Raw genomic sequence first — 21,225 nt, 5'->3', positions numbered from 1 at the left:
TATAGTGCCTGGAGACATACCCTTTTCCTTAACTACTTTCTGACTTCTAATATTTACTTATAAAAGGTTTTATGATTTTCATTATTTCTACTTGCCAAGGCCATTTCATATCCCTTTTTTTTACCTCCTGATTGCTTTCTCATGTTCTCTCTTTCATCCTCTATAAACCTGAAAAGACACACTTAGTATCAATTTCCTATACCCACCATATGTTTCCTTCTTTTTCTTAATCAAACTTTGCTTCTTATGCCTTACTTCTTTACTTCTGATGTTGCTTCTGAACTCCTCACATCTTGTTTTTAAACACCTCCAAAAGATCAGATGTCGTTTTCACTCCTAGCATCTGCTCCATTCTGCTTCTGCTAGGTCCTGCCGTATGTACACTATAGAAATCTGCCTTCCGCCAGCTCAGGGCCCTACCTTGAGGACTAAACTTTTCTTTTTCCATGACTCCAGAAAGCTTGCCAAATTATATTCAGTGTTCCCAAATGGTCGCAGTGCAGAGACACTTGATTACTTGCACATCATCATCCCCCAAGGTCAAGGATAATCCTCTCCCCAGGAGGGCTCTCTACATGGAGCTTTATAAAATCCTTAGATACATTTTACAAATTTCGCTCCAACTTAGCCTCTTGCACTTAGATAATCCAATCAATAAAGTTAAAATCCCACATGACTAGAATCTAATTGGCTTTTATGCCTGTCTGCAATCTGCCTACACATCTGAAGCTAAGCAAGATTTTTAAATACGCAGAATTTCATAATAGTTGTAGATAGCTTATAAACTAAACCCAGATAATCTGAATTCAATTCCAATGGATAAAAGCTCAAAAACTTGAGATCATTCAAAATTCAGATCGCCTTCATCAAAATCCATAAATATTAGTTAAAACAACAAATAGAACTATGAATCTTGTCTAATACTGATGAGAGAATTAGGGTTGAAACCTATAAATACAGCACTGCATACTGTTACCAACATTTCCAAAACTGAAACCAGGAATGCTCAATGTATTGGTTGTGGACTGAAAGCCAATCTTTGTTTCATTTTTCAGCATAGAACCTTCTTGTTAGCCCAAAACCAATCTAATAATACTTAGAAAGTACCAAAAAGTTGTTGAATCTGAAATATATAAACTTTCTAGCTCTGAGTTATGGTTAAGTTCCTCCCCTCAAAAAACCTTGTAAGAAATCAACATTTTGATGGCTGAGAAAACATTGAGGGTAAAGACTATACAGGATCACAAATGAAAACCGGCATCAGCTTCAATCCAAACCCAACCTCCAACTTATTCTGACTGCTAGCTAGTCCGAAGCCTAATCTTCAAATTGCCCTGTGACTGACTTGATCCAAATCTCTTTCACATACCCAAACAATCCCCACAACTTCAGCTTCAAAAACAGATTTGGTAATATCAAAACAACAGTTGACACTGCAAAACCTTTACATCTGTAGGTTAAAATATTGAGTTTTATGAGATTCAAAGTTATATTTATCCATTGGTTATTATAAATGATCCCTTGTGTACTGTTCTCTTTCTGATGAGAGGACAGGAGATCCTTAATCAAGTCACCTCTCATCCTCCTTAGCTCCAGAAAGAAAAACTTTAGCTCGCTCAATCTATCCTCACTAAGATTTGCTAGTTAATCCAGGCAACATCCTGGTAAATCTCCTCCACATGCTCTCTAAAGCTTCCACATCCTTCCTACAATGAGATGACCAGAACTGAGCACAATGCTCCAAGTGTGGTCGAACCAGAGTTTTATAGAGCTGCAACATTACCTTGCAGCTCATGAACTCAATCCCCTAATTAATGGAGGCCAATACACCATTCAACTTCTTAATCACCCTATCAACTTGCGTGGCAACTTTAGAGGATCTGTACATTTGGACCTCAAGATTGCTCTGTTCATCCACACTGCTGAGAATACTGCCACTAACTCTGTGCTCTGCCTTCAAGTTCAATCTTTCAAGATGTACTCCTTCACATTTTGCTGGATCGAAGTCCATCTGCCACTTCTCAGCCCAGTTCTGCATCCTATCAATGTCCCATTGTATCCTATAACAACCTTCTACACTATCCACAAAACCACCAACCTTTGTGTCAACTGAAAATTTACTAACTGATAGAGTAATTGTTCCCTTGCCATTTCTGACTTTCACCCACACTGACTCAAGATCCCTCGCTCTCTGCGGCTGTGATACTATCTCTGATTAGCAATGCCAATCTCCCACTTCTTTTACCTCCCACCCTGTCCCAATACCTTCCAGTACTTGACAATTCCACTCCAGGAAAAAGATTCTGACCATCAATGCCTCTCATAACTTTATATACCCTCAAGCGGCCCTTCAATCTCTAATGCTCCAGAGAAAATGATCCAATATGGCCAACCTCTCCTTAATTCAATACACTCTAATCCTAGTAAAACTCTTCACCACCCTCTCCAAAGCCTCCATATCCTTCATAAAGTGTGGTGACCAGAACTTCAAATGTCACCAAACTAGAGCTTTATAGAGCAGCAACATGCTGACCCCATCATATCCTTTGAAATCCATCCTCGCTATCTACAAGTCTGCAAAATGTTGCATATTCTGCATCATGTCACTTTAACTCTGTTAACTTCAGCAGAATCCTTCACTTCCCAGGATCTTCATCTGTTTTTTTTTAAACTTCACTCCCAACATCCCCCTCACTTGGACCAGAAAAATAGCAGAGCCAAAATGTTCTAAAAGGGCAAGGAAATTATGAAATTGTTGAAATATTGTCATGTTACTAGACTACAAAGGGAAGATAATCTGGCTCATCTTAATCAAGTAAATTACCTCAATATGTTGTGTTGGCACGTGGCCTAGTGGATAAGGCATAAGGCCTAGTGATCTGAAGGTCACTGGTTCGAGCCTCAGCTCTGAGGCAGTGTGTTGTGTCCTTGAGCAAGGCACTTAACAACACATTGCTCTGCAATGACACCGTGCCAAGCTGCCCTTCCCTTGGACAACTTCGGTGGCGTGGAGAGGGAAGGCTTGCAGCTTGGGCAACTGCTGGTCTCCCATACAACCCTGCCCAGGCCTGCACCCTGGAAGCCTTCCAAGGTGCAAATCCATGGTCTCATGAGACTAACGGATGCCTATGCCTCAATGTGAGATCACATGCTCAAGATAACCGTGCTCACGGTGTTTTTCACTTCTGCCCTCTCACTATTGCATAACTTTGAGGTTACATTTACCTTAGTGATCCATGTCAGTGCCATTTGGAGCCCAAACTGATTTGAACACAACAGGTTTTTAAAAAAAAAAGAAGTAATATTGTCTGATTCAAAAGTAGATCAACTTTTGCATCTATTTTAGCAGTCAGGGTTCATTCTAACTAATTAACCATCTCTCCCCACAGAAATTACAGTAAAAGCCTGCCTCTCCTTCCTGCAAGGAAGCAAATTCTCATCAGCCTCAATCAGTGACCTTATAGCATCTGGAGATACATCACAGTCATCAGAATAAACCCAAGATGGAAGATTTCCCACAATGCTTCCTGATGACATTGAAGGCAGCCATTCAGCTCCTCGGCAACTTTCTGGTTTTCAGAGCAATTATAATTAATGCTATTCTCCTACATATTTTCCTTTAACCTAATGACCATGAACTCCCCCAATTTTTCTTCCATTTTCAATTACAATCAGCAATATTGTGTTCTTACCTTGCAAGCACATGGCAATAGCAAAGTCCATGGCCCAGCTCACCAAAGCCATCAACAATCCTAATAAAATCAGGAAAATCCAGTCTTCCCCCACTTTTGAGATGAGGAATGTTTGGCATCGCACACTCAATACTGCAGGCAAAAAGAAATGGAAAATATTAGAGTGTTGCAGATTACAGATGAAATCTGACATCAATAATTGTCAACATGTGAACAGGTAGCAATGTCGTTATTAATTATCTACACATTCAACAGCTTTCACGTCATTTTTTCAAAGCTGTTACAAGCTGCAAGAGTAACCACCCTTCATTACCAACATATCATTGCTTTTACTTAATCTCACCATCTTGACATGTCGTGTAAGACAGTTAACAACTATAATCGGGTTGATATCATCAGAAAATATAATCAGATCAGATACCAGAAAAACACAAAATTCCATCTAGATCTTTTTTAACCAAAAAAAAGTCAATAATCTGTAGTACCAAAGTTGCCACACCAGAAAATCTACCACAAACTCAGTTTAGATAATATCCTTTATATTTACTGTTCTGGTCCAGAACAATGACAGGTATTTAAACTGAACTGGAAAGTCAAGCAACAAAGAATCACTCACACTTGTCTGTTTTCTGGACAAGAGAGAAGTACTTACTCACACCTGCAGGAGGGAGTGGAGCCTACTCAAGTTAGTAGACATGGTCCACACAATCACCAACTGTACAAGGTATGGTACACTGAAATGTACTCTGAAATAAGGTGCACTACCTACCTTCACCCACTGTTCAAACATTCACATTTTAACACTGAGCAGATGACGTACAGAAGACGGCAATTAATCTCTTCCAACACAAATAGCTCTGAATGATCAGGACAAGTAAAGGCCCTCTTTCTCTGGTGGCATCAGGACTACATGTGCAGGTTTGTGCCTCCTCTCTAACCAGACCCCTGATCATTACGGAGACATCCATACAGGACCTTCTGAAGTTATCTTCAATGCAATGAGAACTGCCCAGCAGCTGGCTCCATTATCTCTAGACACATACTTGTATAAAGTTACAAAAACTTACATCTGCAGGCCAGGTATAGGCATCCTAAGTATTAATACTGACTGTATCATTTCTCATCTGAACAGTGAAGCCTGTTAATTCACCTTACTAGGTCTGGTATCACTGCAAATTTAGCTAAATGCAGCAAGTGTATACTGCTGTTTTTTTTTATATTGTTAATGAGCTGTCCTAACGTGTGCCTGAGATACTGTGCGATAACGCAGTCAGGAAGTTCCTTCCTGCTCGTCTTTAATAAATTATATTAGCTGATTCGCATGGTATCAGTCATGGACAAAATACAAGGAATCAAAATAACAGACCTAAAACCATAAACTAATAAACTGGGAATTATTTCTCAATACCTTTGTGAATTGTCACCAATTTATAAAATACACTGTAGTAATTGAATTACCAAATTCAAGCAGTGACATATTTAATGAATGCAACAGACAACTTGATCATTAACATCTGCAGTAATATTACAAAATCCAATCAGTGAACTATGAAATGTAATGACATTTTAATATATTATAAAAAAAACATAGACAATAACCTATTGAACTATACAGTCAGGCTTGTCAAGTTATTAAAAATGATTTATTTCACAATTTAAAATGTTAATCCAATTTAATTTTGATTTTAATTGCACATACAATGGATACAATTGCACCCATGTCCTTCAAGCTTTGAAATCATAATTTTCATTATAAATCATAAAATATCTGATTTCCTGCTTTAAATTCCTATTATTGCTTCCTATTAATTGCTTAATTTGTAGTTACATGATTTATACACACAGTGACCACTGCAATAGGTACCTACTGTACCTAATAAAGTGGCCACACGGTGAATGCTCGTGGTCTTCTGCTGCTGTAGCCCATCGATTTCAAAGTTTGACAGAGGCGCTCTTCTGCACACCAACATTGTAGCACATGGCTATTCGAGTTACTGTCGCCTTCCTGTCAGGAAAAACAAGGTATTTTTGCCCACAGAAATTCCGCTCACTGGATTTTTTTTTTGTTTTTCACACCACTGCCTGCAAACCGTATACTGTTGTATGTGAAAATACCAAGGATCAGCTGTCTCTGAGACACTCAAACTACCCCGTCTGCTGCCAAGTATCATTCCACGGTCAAAATCACTTAGATCGCATTTCCCACCCCTCCGCCCCGATATTTTGGCTGAGCAACAATAGAACCCCTTGAACATATTTCTATGCACTGAGTTGCAGCCACATGATTGGCTGATTAGATATTTCCATTAGCAAGCAGGTGTGTAGGTATACCTAATCAAGTGGTCAATGAGTGTATATAGTGTCTATAAAAAGTATCTCCCTCCCCCCCTGAAGTTTGCATGTTTTATTGAATCACAGTGGATTTAATTTGACACTTTTTTGACACTGATCAACAGAAAAAGACACTTGCATGTCAAAATCTACAAAGTGATCTAAATTAATTACAAATATAAAACAAAATAATCGATTGAATAAGTATTCACCCTCCCCACCCTTAATAAGACACAACAAATCATCACTGGTGCAGCCAATTGGTTTTAGAACTCATTTAATTAGTTAAAAGGAGATCTGTTTTTGGAAACCTGTGTGCAGTCAAAGTGTTTCAATTGACAGTAGTGAAAATACACCTGCATCTCAAAGGTCCAATTGCTGGTGAGTCAGTATCCTGGTAAAAGCTGCACCATTAAGTCAAGCAGTTCCACGAAAAGGTCATTGAAAAGCACAAGTCAGGAGCTGGATACAAGATGATTTCCAAGTCACTGAATAACCCTTGGAGTGCAGTTAAGTCAATCATCAAGAAATGGAAAGAAATTGGCACAGCCATAGATCTGCCTAGGCAGGACATCCTCAAAAACTGAGTGGCCATGCAAGAAGGGACGAGTGAGAAGGGCCACCAAGAGACCTATGACCACTTTGGAGGAGTTTCAAGTTTCAGTGGCAAAGATGGGAGAGACTGCACATACAACAACTGTTGCCCAGATGCTTCACCAGTCGCAGCTTTATGGGAGAGTGGCAAAGAGAAAGCCACTGTTAAAAAAAAACTCACATGAAATCTCAGCTAGAGTTTGCCAGAAGGCATGTGGGAGACTCTGAAGTCAGCTGGAAGAAGGTTCTATGGTCTGATGAAACCAAAATTGTGCCTTTTGGCCATCAGACTAAACACTGTGTTTGGCATAGTCAAACACCACACATAATCAAAAACACACCATCCCTACCATGAAATGTGGTTGTGGCTGCATCATGCTGTGGGGATGCTTCACTGCAGTAAGCCCTGAAAGGCTTGTGAAGGTCGAGGGCAAAACAAATGCTGCAAAATACAGGGAAATCCTGATTCAGTCTGCAAGAGAACTGTGTGGAGACAATGACTCCAAACATAAAGCCAAAGCTACACAGGAATAGCTCAAAAACAACAAAATTGATGTCTTGGAGTGGCCAAGTCTGAGTCCAGACCTCAATCCAATTGAAAATTTGTAACTGGACTTGAAAAGGGCTGTTCACTCATGATCTCCATGCAATCTGACAGAGCATAAGCAATTTTGTGAAGAAGAATGGGGGAAAATTGCAGTGATGTGCAAAGCTGATAGAGACCTATCGACACAGACTCAAGGTTGTAATTGCTGCCAAAGGTTCATCTACTAAATACTGACTTGAAGGGGGTGAGTCATTATGCAACCAATTATTTACTGTTTAATAATTGCAATAAATGTATACCAATTTGTTTTCACTTTTGACACAAAAGAGTCTCTTCTGTTGATCAGTGTCAAAAGAACATTAAACCCACTGTGAATCAATGTTGTAAAACAATAAAACATGAAAATTTCCAAGTGGGGGGTGTGAATGTATTTTATACGCACTGTATGTAAGTTCATAAGCTGATTTTTTTTGTAGGAAGATGATCAAAAACTTTTCTGTCAATAAAACCAAAAGTATAATTAAAAGGATAACTTGCTGGATTTTAAAGAGCTGCGGGCGTCAGCAAAAAGAAATGAAGCTTAGTCTAAAAGTTTAGAAGGAACTTCCTTTCTATTTCAGGCTGGTACTTTGCCAGTTGACTAGTCTGACAAGATTGATTAAATTCTTAGGTAATAAAGCTGCACTCAATTATTGACAAACCCACTTGAACGTGAAAAAACCTGCCAGTACTGTCAAATTACAGCCAAACTTTGGCAAACTTTGATAAGGTCAAATACAACCTGATTAAAGAACAATGATTCATGTTGAAAACTAATTCTCCTTTTATAATGGTCCAAAACTGAACCAGTTGGCTTTATTCTTTTGTTTTTGTCTTCTGAGTCAGGCACTACAATGAGAAGATTTCTTTCATTTGGTAGTTCAGGTTTAGTGCAAGTCTTCAAACTACAATGGTTATGAAAAGGTTTGGTTTTTGCTGTTAACTGAATACTTAAAATGGCCGAAATCATAGCAGCACTCAGCGCTCCTATGTTCAAATGCTGTATATTGACAGCAAAGCTTGACATTTGTCTAAATGGTGACAGGTTGACCGCAGTAATCTTACTGAGAAAAATGTTTGTACCTGCTCCCGTTACCTTTCAGCACATACAAGACATTCTCTGTGCATGTTGCCTTGGCATGGTATTGGAGGACTGAGTTATTTGGAGAGAAAGACACCTAAAAGAAAACTTCCATTCTTTAAAATAACTCTAGAAATAAACATACCAAAGCGATATACATAACTGACATTAATAAAATGGAAAAACAAGACAAGATTTTTGAAGAAATTAACCCTCCTAAAAGAAATTTGAACAAGCTGCCAGAGGGAGTGGTAGATGCAGGTTTAACTTCAACGATAGTTTGGCTAAGTCTATAGCCAGGAGGGGTATGAAGAGCTATGGTCCAGGTACAAGTTGATGAGCCTATGCAGAATAACAGTTCAGCACTGACTAGATGGACAGAAGGCCCTGTTTCTGTCCTGTCGTGATCTAGGATTCAAGTTCAATTGTTTTTATTTCTAATGTACAAAACCAGTTAGGAGATCTGACATTGGCAATCAATATGTGTGAGTTGATGGGACGGGAAAGGTACTTGTAAATTGGAAACAGCATTAGGTGGTTTCTACCTTGCAATGGGTTGCCAAGCAGAACAAGTCCTGTGGATTAATTTATATTCCATAAAAACCAATGAAATCTGTTATCAGAAGGAAATCAAACTATTATCTCCTTTAGCCTTCTATTGAAGCACTTCATTCATACAAAGTACAGTATATATTTGATACCCAAAAAATACACTGAGATAAGCATTTACTTGTCAATTCTATATAGCATTAGATGAAAGTTATGCATAAAGGTTTTCAAGAAACATCGAACGGATTTAGGATTTAAGTGCCAGAAGGGATGGATAAAAGAAAATTCAACTTATGTGTGGAAATATCTAGCACAGATTAAAGAAATAACCTCAGGGCAATAGTCATAACATTAGGCTGTTTTGAATTTATATCAGTAACATGGTGTCAAAAATTCAAAGCAAATTTATCAGATAGCCTGTTAATGCTAAACCATGAATGATGGTGGAATTGAAGGAGGTGCCCTGAAGCAGCAAGATGATGAATCAAAATATGAACCTGGACCACTAAATAACAGAAGAAATTCAGTATAAAGCAGTACATGTATGAAGACAAATGGGGCAACATACAGATCCCATGAATTTGTAGAAATGATGAAAATGATGATTGTGGACTTCAGAAAGGGTAGGATGAGGGAACACAAACTAATCCTCATAGTGGGATCAGAAGTGGAGAGAGTGAGCAATTTCAAGTTCCTGGGTTTCAAGTTCTCTGAGGATCTAACCTGGTCCCAACATAGCAATACAACTATAAAGAAGCCAAGACAGCAGCTATACTTCATCAGGAGTTTGAGGAGATTTGGTTTGTCACCTAAATCACTCAAACTTCTAAAGATTTACTACGGAGAGCATTCTGACTGGCTGCGTCAATGTCTCACAACTTTTTTAAAAATTTCTGTTTTTGCACTACTTAATTTAACTATTTAATATACATATATAATTACTGTAATTCAGATCTTTTTCTATATTTATCATGAATTACATTGTACTGCTGCTGTAAAGTGAACAAATTTCATGACATATGCCAGTGATATTAAACCTGAGTCTGAGAAGTTGGAAGAGACTTAGTAACATTGGAACATATAACAATCACATCTAATTATCTTAAGTGAAGCAATTAGCTTAATCTGTAGAATACTTAATATTACAGCTAATGCAGCAGGATTCATGCCAGAGCAAAATATAATGAAACTGTAAAGTATTCAGCTTCGATCAGCAAAAAGACCAAACAAACACTGAAAGATAGCCAGAGAAATACCGTAATGCTGACTCCTAATGTTAGGGTTCGACATAAACAATCCCAATATTAGGAGAAGGCAGGAGATATTTTTTGGGGAATGCCAACTCTCTTCAGTTACTAGGAACAGAATGAGGAACCTACAGATATGACCATAAGATGAAGGAGGACAAATAGGTCACTTGGCCCATCAAGTCTGCTCCGCCATTCCATCATGGCTGATTTATTATCCCTGTCAATCCCATTCTCCTGCCTCCTTCCTGTAACCTTTGATGCCCTGACCAACCAAGAACCTATCAATCTCTGCTTTAAGTATGCTCAAACAACTTGGCCACCAGACCAATTAATTCCACAGATTCAACAACCTCTGGCTAAAGAAATTGCTTCTCATTTCTGATCCAAATGGCTGTCCTTCTATTCTGAGGCCCTCTGAAGCTTGACTCACCACTATAGGAAACATCTTTTCCACATCCACTTTGCCTAGGCCTTTCAATATTCAATAGATTTCAATGAGATTCCCCCTCATTCTTCAAAACACCAGTGATTATAGGCCCAGACAAATCAAATGCTCCTCAGACATTAATCCTTTCATTTCTGGAATCATTCTTGTGACAATGTCAGTACATCTTTTCATAGATAAGAGGCCCAAAACTGCTCACAATACTCCAAGTGCAATCTGATCAGTGCCTTATAAGATCTCAACATCACATCCTTGCTCTTATATTCTGATCCTCTCTAAATTAATGCCAATATTTCATTTGCATTCCTTACCACCAACTTAACCTGCAAGTTAGAATCCTGCACAAGGACTCCCAAGTCCCTTTGCACTTCTGATTTATCAATTATCTCCCTGGTTAGAAAATAGTTTTTGTATTTTTTTTCTGCCAAACTGAATAACCATACACTTACCTAAACTATATTCCATCTGTCACTTCTTTGCTCATTCTCCCAATCAGTCCAGGTTCTGATCCCAATCAGAACTGCTGGACCTGCTTTCACTCATAAATTTCCCTCTGTGGTTAAGAACAAATCTTATTGCCATTGAAATGTGTAATGTTTGAGGAAGTAATTCAATTTATTCTTAATAATGTTCTTCCAATGAAAAGACAGACTAAAAAGTGATTCCCATATTAATGATCAAGCTTTTCCAAACTCAACACAAGCTATCAAAGTCGCATGAGCCTCCTTTTCTGATAGCCAGTAAGCTATATAATGTTCACACATACGTTAATCATTCAACAACCAAAAGCTCCTGCTGTGTTGGCGATTTCATTATCCAACCAAAAACATGAATGTGTTCCGAGCCTTTCTTAAATGCTGTGATTCATTAACATTCTTTTCCTGTTTCAATTTCCTGTTCTATCTTTTCTAGGGTTAAAAAAAGAGATAAGGACAATGAAACAAAGATATAAGTTCCATTGGAATCATTTTCATAATAGCTTAAATGAGATTACTACAACTTCATTCCATTTTAGAATTATATTAGATCATTTAAAATCCATCACTGTAAACGGTCAATTATTCTTCTACTTTCTACCTAAATTATGCAGTCAAGGGTATACCATTCTTAGCAAATTTAGCCACAGTTCTCAGGACTGGATTAATAAAGTATTTTTTATTAATTTATTATTATTGTGAAACAGTGTTGAGAATTTCAGTATCTAAATTATGCAGCCAATTATGCATTACGACAAGATTATCAAACTGGATTTCCAATGAGAAATGATCCATCTGACTGATAAAATGACTTAAGTTTTGCAAATCACTTAAACCATATATATTCATAAATAAAATGGAAACCAATTTAACCTTCTTAACCAATTGTATTTCATGACCAGGACGTAGTACCAATGCAATCATAATAGTGTCCATGTTGTTACAAGCTTCAAAAGTCTACTAAAGCAGCTCTGTTTTGATTTGCCTTTATATGTTGGTCAGCTGGCAGGTTACACAGAATGCAGGCTGAGTTTGCACAGAAAGAGGCACATTAATTGCAAATATCAGAGGTAGAAGGAAAACGCGATTTGACCTGTCATGTCTGCTGCACCATTCAATAAAGTCAAAGCTCATCTTTAACTTCTGCACTAACCCCGTTGTTCTCAAGTCCCTCAATACCCGAAGACTTGAATATCCTTGCCAACTGAGTTGCCACAGGCCATTTGGACAATAAATTCCAAAGATTCCACAACCTGTGGATGAATAAACATGTTACCATCTCTGCTTTAAATTGCCAACCTTTATTCTGAGTCAATAACCCTTGGTCCTAGCTGCTCAAACCAGGAGAAACATTAAGACCATAAGAGATAGGAGCAGAAGTAGGTCATTCAGCCCAGCGAGTCTGCTCCATAATTCAATCATGGGCTGATCCAATTCTTCCAGTCACCTCCACTCTCCTGCTTTCACCTTTTGATGCCCTGGCTAATCAAGAACAACTCTGTATCCATCATGTCAAGCCCTTTTGCATGTTCCAAAGAGATCACCTCTCATTCTTCTCTGCAGGTACAGGGCCATTCTGTTTCACCTCTCCTCACAGAACAAGCATGCACTGAAGAGCAATGCATTATCTGCCTTCCCAGGTATTTTCTAACTCCAAGTGGGCAAGCATGGAACCAAGTAAAGGTTAATTTTACTTCTTCACCTTTCTTCCTCAACTGATCCAAAATGGCGGCGCGATGCAGCTTGCAGCAGCCACTCCGGAACTGATTATCTGTTATTTGTGAAGTGGGGTGCCGTGCGCAATCATAATCGATTGAAGACGGATGTAGGAGCACGGAGGAACATCGGGAAATTCCAGGAAGACCTTCTTCGTTGCTGCTGTGCGGTCCGGACTCTGCTGGGAAGAACAGGCCCCCAGTCCTCGGGGTCGCGTTGCCGATGGCCGTTGGCGAGGGCGTCTTAATACGCTCGGCAGAGGATGGTGCTCAGAGAAGCTGTGCTGGAAGGGATGGTCGTCAGCTTGGAGGTTCGACGGACTCGGAGTCCTCTACGGTCAGGTCGCTTTCGGTGTGTGCTGCATCTGCGAGGCTGGGTTCGACGGAGCTTTCATTGTGTGCTGCGTCTGCGAGGCTGAGTCGGGCAGCGCCATGGAAGTCCATAGCGGGGGTATTCCCTTCTGCCGCCGGCGTGGGATGGCGAGTCTGTCGAGACCCTGGGGAATTGTGGAAACTGTGTGGTGATTTCTTTTGAACTTATAGTCCTTTAACATCTTTGGACTATTTTTACTGTGCCCATGGTCTGTTTTTTTTTAATCAATTATGCTATTGTTTGCATTGTTGTAACTATATGTTGTAATTATGTGGTTTTGTGCAGGTCTTGTAGCTTTAGCTTTTGGTTTTGTTTTTGTCTAGTGGATTTGGAGCTCCTTTCCGGGGAACGCGCTACGATGGCAGCGCGATGTTAATACGCAGCAGCCTCTCCGGACTCTGGATTGGGGATTGCCAAACGTTATGTGGATTTTCTGGTGTAGTCTGTTTTGTCATATGCTTTTGTGATATCATTCTGGACGAACGTTGTCTCATTTTTTAACTGCATTGCATTTGTGGTTTCTAAATGACAATAAACTGAATCTGAATCTGAACAAAGCACAGAGCAATGCAATATCTCACTCTGTTCCTCTTCTCTTCAAACTCATTGGAAAATATTATTCATCAGGTTTCCCAGTGAAAGAAATCAGATCATCCAGAGTGGCCCTTCTATACTGACACAATAAAAAAGGTTTCTTGTAACCCTGCTGCTGCTATCTAGTATAGTCAAAATCAAGTAAGAAACGCACAGTCCAGCTGCTACGTGTTTGAAAAGTTGCGAGCAGGAGGAGAATGAGGACAGGGAGGATGATATAACACTGTAAATATCAGAACTTGTACAAGAACACACAGATTTAATATCTGAAATCAACTACTGTATTGACAGTGGGGCAGAATAAAATTTTATTAAACTCAAAGTTTTTAAATTTTCAATTGATGCAAAGCTCAATACCTTTTTGGGACAACTTTTCAGATGACTCACATCGTTAATATTTAGTGAGCCCAGTCATAGCCAATCAGCTCTAATTTCAAGGTTACGTTCATTTAGTTGGTATGAACATAAATTATTTTTCTGTCTCATGGGATACTCCAATTCCTTTATTCTATAATTATTTCAAGAGGTAAGAGAGTGATTTACCATAATGGTACCTGGAACAAGTGATTTCAGTTAAATGGAGATTAGGTAAACTGGTCTCCTTGGAACAAAGCATTGAATAGGGGCTTACAAAATTAGAGAGACTTTGCTCAAATAGACGGACAAATTGTTTCTGGTAGGAGGGTCACTAATATGAGATTTAAGATAATTGTTAAAAAAAATTGTGAAAGTCAAAAGATAGTTTTTAGCACATTTAACTGTAATCAATCTAAAATTTTAATCTGATGGAAATATTTTTTTCAAATATAAAATGACCGTATTTTCAAAAAGAAAAATAGGCAAGGACCCTGATTTGGACAGCAGTTTTGAAAGAACAAGAATAGATACAATGGGCTGATTAGCCTCCTGTTATGTTAAACTGGATGTCTATATGACCCGATGGTAGAACAAGATTAAGCAACTTCACAAGCGATTGTTACAACACATGCCTGCACATTCTATTGAATTCACCTGTATCATTGTTTATCAAATTCACTCTCAAATGTTTGGAAGATTACAGAGAGAAGCATCTGTGAAACCGCATTTCTTCTCAGCTATTAATCTGCAATGCCTGCTGATGTTAGCCATATGTTGTGTGAGCCAATAGCCCTTTATATGCTAATAAACAAGTGGATGTCAACAACTACAACATGAATGGTGATTAAAGCAATTACTGAGGCTTGTGCTAATGATATGAAGGTCTAGTTTAAATAACACCAACATAGTTTGAAAATTTAAATTCAATTAGTTAAAATAAATCTAGTATAATAAGGTCTTAACAGTATGGTTATGAAACTGGTTTTACTGTCATAGAAACCCACCTGATTCACTAATATTCTTTAGTGAATGAATCATACAAGTCTTTCTTGCTCTAGCCTGTATTTGATTCCAACCCACAGCAACATGGTTGGAAAACTAAATGTCTTCAGAAATGCCCCAGCAATCCGTTACAAATTAAACCACAATTTCAAAGTAATACAAGAAAAGAAAACTGTATGGACAATCTGGTACCAACCGAGGCATGGAACTGGAGGTGGCAAAGGCCCTCATACACACCAGCACAATTGCTTAAAACTTTATTTATGGACATCTAGTGACCTGTGCCAAAGTTAAGACAACTTTCGTACAATCTAGGCAAATAACAGCTTGAAATCACTCTCAGGAGATCATGCCTTTGAAACAATACTCTGCTTTCTACCATCATGACCTTCAAGCATGTCCAGTTCCACCAAAGGAGATGGCACAGTAGCACATAGATAGGTGGAGGGAAGGTGATAGGAAGATGATAGGGACTAGTTAATGTTGACTCCAGATCCTTCAAGAACCGGCAAAGAAACGTTTTGCTGAAGCCCATCTGCAGTAGAGCTCCATCATAAAGTTTGGTGACAGTGGTACTGAGTGAGCTCATCAACATGTGAAGCATTCATGGCTGGACAAAATCAGCAGAAGGTTGTGAGACAACAAGCCTAATCTACTGACTTAATTCTCACCAACCTACCCATTGCACTTAGACCTCATAACAGATTTGGGAGGAGTAAATCTGCAGAAATAAACAAGAGAAAGTCTGCAGATGCTGGAAATCCACAGTAACACATACAAAATGCTGGAGGAACTCAGCAGGTCAGGCAGCATCCATGGAAAAGAATAAACAGTCAACGTTTTGGGCTGAGACTCTTCATCAGGAGTGGGAAAATGCCAGAATAAAAAGCTGGGGGAGGGGAAAGAGGCTAGCTAGAAGGCGATAGGTGAAGCCAGGTGGGTTACAAAGGTCAAGAGCTGGTGAAGAAAGAATCTGATAGGAGGAGAGAGTGCACCTCAGGAGAAAAGGAAGGATCAGGCGACCCGGGGGAAGTAATAGGCAAGTGAGAAGAAATAAAAGGTCAGAGTGAGGAGAAAAGGAAGGGGGAGGGGAATTTGTTTACTAGAAGGAGAAATAAACTCTTATCTTCATGCTGATGATAACATACAAAATAGCATTAACAATGTCCCAAGCAGGGTATATTCAGAACAAATACGAAATTAAGAAGCTTCCATGAGACACTGTGGGTCATCATTGGTAGAGTCACATCACACCATGTCTAAGCTCATGATCCAACATTATCAAGTTAGAGACCATCTCTGGTTCAATTAGTGACTGACCCAAGGGAAGATGCCAAGAGCAGCATTAAATGAAATGGCAACCTAGTCAATTTTCAACAAAGGATCAGGTGCATACCTACAAATGTAATGTACACTTGTAAGAGAACAGCTGAATGATGAAGTCAAGAACTTTCATTCATACCATAAGCAATCGTTACTGATAGGGAATATGGACATTTCACGAACATCCTCACTCTCATCTTTGGGGAGAATAAAGCACAAGAGTGCCAAACACAAGGCTGAAGCGTTTGCAATTCACCAGTCAGAAGGGCTGAGTGTGTCATTCACCCAGGTTCTACATGAACGCCTTACCATCTGAAAGGCTGGTCTTCAGCACACAACAGTATGGTATCTAAAATACAGTGGAAGTAATGAATGCAAGAAAGGCCTTCAGGAACTGCAACGTTCCATTGATAGTGCTGAAGGTTTGTGAAATTAGAAGGATGAGGGGAATTGATGCATGAAAGTGCTGCCATCTGAAAGTCCTCTTCTGCGTCACACACTATCCAGGTTTGCCCTTTTCTCAACACATCTATATCTGAATAGAGAAGCTTCATACTCTCTGGTATTGTGGACTTAACTCAATTGCGTGGACTGGCAGCTCACCACCTCAAGGGCAGCTAGCAAGAGAATAATTGCTGAGCTTGCTAATACCCCATACATGAATAAAAATGAACTCCCTCTTTAAATGGGGCATGCTCTATTGGTTTTGGAGACACTGCAGAGTACAGAGATTCATTAGAGTGATAACTGGACTCCAAGGGTTAAATTATAAAGTGATTACAGAATCTGACTTGGCATTCCCTAAAATTTGGATTCAGGGGAATTAGCTTGCACTTTTCGAAATACTTGGAGGGAACTGATTGGAAAGTTTGATGCATTTTTTTAAAAATCAAAGTACATATATATCACCATATACAACCCTGAGATTCATTTTCTTGTGGCCATACTCAATAAATCCATAATGGAATAATAACTATAATCAAATCAAAGCAAGACTGTACCAGCTTGGGCATTCAGTCAGTGTGAAAAGATGACAAACTGCAGATAGAAAAAGAAAGAAATAATAAAAATAAGTAAACAAGCAATTAACATCCAAAACAGGAGACAAGAGTCCTTGAAAGTGAGTCCATAGGTTGTGCGAATCTTTCAATGATGGGGCAAGTTATCCCCTCTGGTTTAAGAGCCTGATGGTTGAGGGGTAATAGCTGTTCCTGGACCTGACAGCAGTGAGAAGAGAGCATGGTCAGGGTGGTGGGGGTATCTGATGATGGATGCTACTTTCCTACAACGCCTCATGTAGATATTATTAATATTTAGTCCTTTGGTCTTGCTGACATTGAGTGAGGTTGTTGTTGTGGCACCACTCAGCCAAATTTTCAATCTCTATCCTATATGCTGATTTATCACCATCTTTGATTCAAGCCCACGCCAGTGGTGTCATCAGCAAACTTGAATATGGCATTGGAGCTGTGCCTATCCACACAGTCACAAGTGTGAAGTGAGTAGAGCAGGGGCTAAGCACACAGCCTCGTGGTGCACCTGTGCAGTGGAGATAGCGGAGGAGATGTTGTTGCCAAACCAAACTGACTGAGATCTGCAAGTGAGGAAATCAAGGATCCAATTGCACAAGGAGGTATTAAGGCTAAGGTCTTGAAGCTTATTGATGGAGAGGGCCTTCAATATTTTCACTTTCTTGGTAATATAAGTGAGGATGGATTAAAAATGAGAACCTAGACTTTGAAGGTTGAACGTGATAAAAATTATTCCTCAAACAAAATTAGTTACCAGCTCAAAGATTATCTTAAATCTGAAATTGATATGTTTCTTAAGCAATGGTGTTGAGGGATATGAGGAAATAACAGCTAAGTGGACTGAAGTCATCAATATGGTGAAAGAAAGCAAACTTTCTGGCCCGTGGTAACTGACTGAGATTTGGGAGCTCTGCAGTGCCACTCTCTGGATGTGTTACATCACGCAGAAGCTAAAGACAAATGATTTTCAGAGATCTTAGTAATGAATTAAATATAAACAGATGGTATTTTTGTTAAGATGCTGGTTTGACACATAAGTTCTGAAGTATAAAGTTAACTACATCAGACAAATGGTTAATTGAATATGGCATATGGCTGAATATTTCTAGAAGAAGCCTCCTAACTTTTAGTGCTATGTGCTTAACTTACCTAAAATACGATAATGCATCAAAAATTGAAAGCTTCTTAGGGTGATATAATGCAGTATCATCATCTTGTGTTCTTCCTTTCACAAACAACAACGCTACATTCACGTTTATGAGTGCAGTCTTCATTGCTTGATGATCTAGTGTGCTTTCACCAGAAATAACCAAGCTCTATTCCTTCAGTGTTTTAACTGCTTATAACAATCAGAAAGTCTTTCTCCAATAGGCCAGATCATGTTTGATACAGACTGCTTCTTGCTTATTCCATACTGCATGCAACATTGAGTGACGCCTTGCCGTCCTACAAGGCTGCTGTCCTCAGGGGCAGATCCGTGCCTTTATCCCTGCAATGCCTTAATCGAATTCAGACAACTCACTGCCAAAGGCCATCTTACTTGTTATAAAAATAGCCTGCAAGTAAACAGGCAAAATAGATGTAAATAGTGAAAACAAACAACAACATCTTACTCTACATCAGCAAGACCAAGGAGCCCATTATTGACTTCAGGAGGAGAAAACCAGAGTTCCGTGAGCCAGTCTACATCAGGGGAGAGGAGGTCGAATATCAGAGGCGGAGAGGGTGAGCAACTTTAAATACTTTAAATTCCTCTATGATATCATTTCAGAAGACCTGTCCTGGGCCCAGCACCTAAGTGCAATTATGAAAAAAGCACAGCAGCACCTCTATTTAGGAATCAGCAAAGATTCGGCATGATATCTAAAACTCTGACTGACTTCTGTAAATGTGTAGTGGAGAATACTGGAGACTGCATCACAGCCTGGTGTGGAAACACCAATGCCCTTGAATGGAAAACCCTACAAAAAGCAGTGGGTAGCCCAGTCTATCACAGGCAAAGCCCTCCCCACCATTGACCACATCTGCACAGAGCAGTGCCACAGAAAAGCAGCATCCATCATCAGGACCCACGCCAGCAGCTTCAGGAACAGGTATCACAAACAAGAGAAAATCTGCAGATGCCGGAAATCCAAAGCAACACACATAAAATGCTGGAGGAACTCAGCAGCCCAGGCAGCGTCTATGGAAAAAAGTACACAGTTCAATGGTTTGGGCCAAAACTCTTCTTCAGGACTGGAAAGGAAGGGGAGAAGTCAGAGTAAGAAGTTGGGGGAGTGGAGGAAGAAGTACAAGGTGGCAGGTAATAGGTGAAACTGGGAGAGGGGGAGTGGTGAAGTAAGGAGCTAGGAAGTTGATTGGTGAAAGAGATAAAGGGCTGGAGAAAGGAGAGGTCTGATAGGAGAGGACAGAAAAACTACTGAAGAAAGAGAAAGGGGAGGAGCACCAGAGGGAGGTGATAGGCAGGTAAGGAGAAAAGGTGAGAGAGGGAAACACGAATGGGAATGGTGAAGGGGTGGGGGGGGGGGGTAGTATTGGAAGTTTGAGAAATGGATGTTCTTGCCAACAGGTTGGAGGCTACCCAAACGGAATATAAGGTGTTGCTCCTCCAACCTGAGTGTGGCCTCACCGTGACAGTAGAGGAGGCCATGGATAGACATATCGGAATGGGAATGGGAAGTGGAATTAAAATGGGTGGCCACTGGGAGATCCTGCTTTCTCTGTTGGATGGAGCGTAGGTGCTCGCTGAAGCAATCTTCCAATCTATGTGTGGTCTCACTGATATACAGGAGGCCATATACTATGCAAGAACGTTAACCAGGATGGAGATCAGTGGGGAGGGACGAGTGGACAAGGGTGTCGTGGAGGGAGTGATCCCTGCAGAAAGTTGAATGTGGAGAGTGGAGGGAAAGATGTTCTTCATGGTGGGATCCCTTTGGAGATGGCAGGAGTTATGGAGAATCATGTGCTGGACATGGAGGCTGGTGGGGTAATAGGTGAGGGTGAGGATGAGGAACCCTATCCTTGGTTTGGCAGTGGGAAGATGGGGTGGCAGCAGTCATCACCTTTCAACCACCAGGCCCCTGAACCAAAGAGGGTATCTTCACTCAACTTCACGTGCCCCATCACTGACTGTTTCCACAACCTATGAACTCACTTCCAAGGGTTCTTCATCTCATGGTCTCGATATTCATTACTCATTATTGTATTTTTTTTTCAGCTCAAGCTGGTAAAACCGAAGCACATTCATTTCTGAATTGCTAGGAACTTTCAGACTATTCTAGTGATGTTTAGTATTATGGCTCTCAGTGTATAGACATAAATATTGCTGGGTAGGCCTAATTGTTTAATGCTATTGTGTAGTGAATCTGGGTGACACCAGTTGTGGATATGGCTATTGGGACAATGTATAACATTCTCATGTTCCATAGTCTTTCAATTTCCTTTTTTAATTCAGCATATTTCTGGTGTTTTTAATTTGTTGATTTCTGTATGTGTGTTTGGAATGGTTATATCTATTAAGAACTTTCTACAGGGGCACAATTGGGAGCATCCTGACTGGCTGCATCACTGCCTGGTATGGGAACTATACTTCATTCAATGGCAGGACTCTGCAGAGAGTGGTGCGGACAGCCCAGCGCATCTGTAGGTGTGAACTTCCCACTATTCAGGACATTTACAAAGACAGGTGTGTAAAAAGGGCCGAAGGATCATTGGTGACCCGAGTCACCCCAACAACAAACTGTTCCAGCTGCTACCATCCGGGAAACAGTACCACAGCATTAAAGCCAGGACCAACAGTCGGGACAGCTTATTCCACCAGGCC

At 39.9% G+C, this 21,225-nt stretch overlaps 1 protein-coding gene across 4 annotated transcripts in view; it reads right to left on the bottom strand.

Annotated features, from left to right (window-relative positions):
- The window catches only part of clcn2c (chloride channel 2c), a 510,268-nt gene that overhangs the window by 289,084 nt on the left and 199,959 nt on the right, over positions 1–21,225 (bottom strand). For all 4 annotated transcript variants that reach the window (XM_073041207.1, XM_073041210.1, XM_073041208.1 and 1 more), the window contains exon 3: positions 3,693–3,824. In XM_073041207.1, the coding sequence (XP_072897308.1) occupies positions 3,693–3,824 (132 nt within the window). The remainder of the gene's footprint in view (positions 1–3,692; positions 3,825–21,225) is intronic.

The sequence above is a fragment of the Hemitrygon akajei genome, chromosome 3 (genome assembly GCF_048418815.1).
Source record: "Hemitrygon akajei chromosome 3, sHemAka1.3, whole genome shotgun sequence".
Taxonomy (NCBI): Eukaryota; Metazoa; Chordata; class Chondrichthyes; order Myliobatiformes; family Dasyatidae; genus Hemitrygon; species Hemitrygon akajei.
The sequence above is the reverse complement of the archived record's forward strand: the minus strand, read 5'-3'. Positions and strand labels throughout refer to the sequence as shown.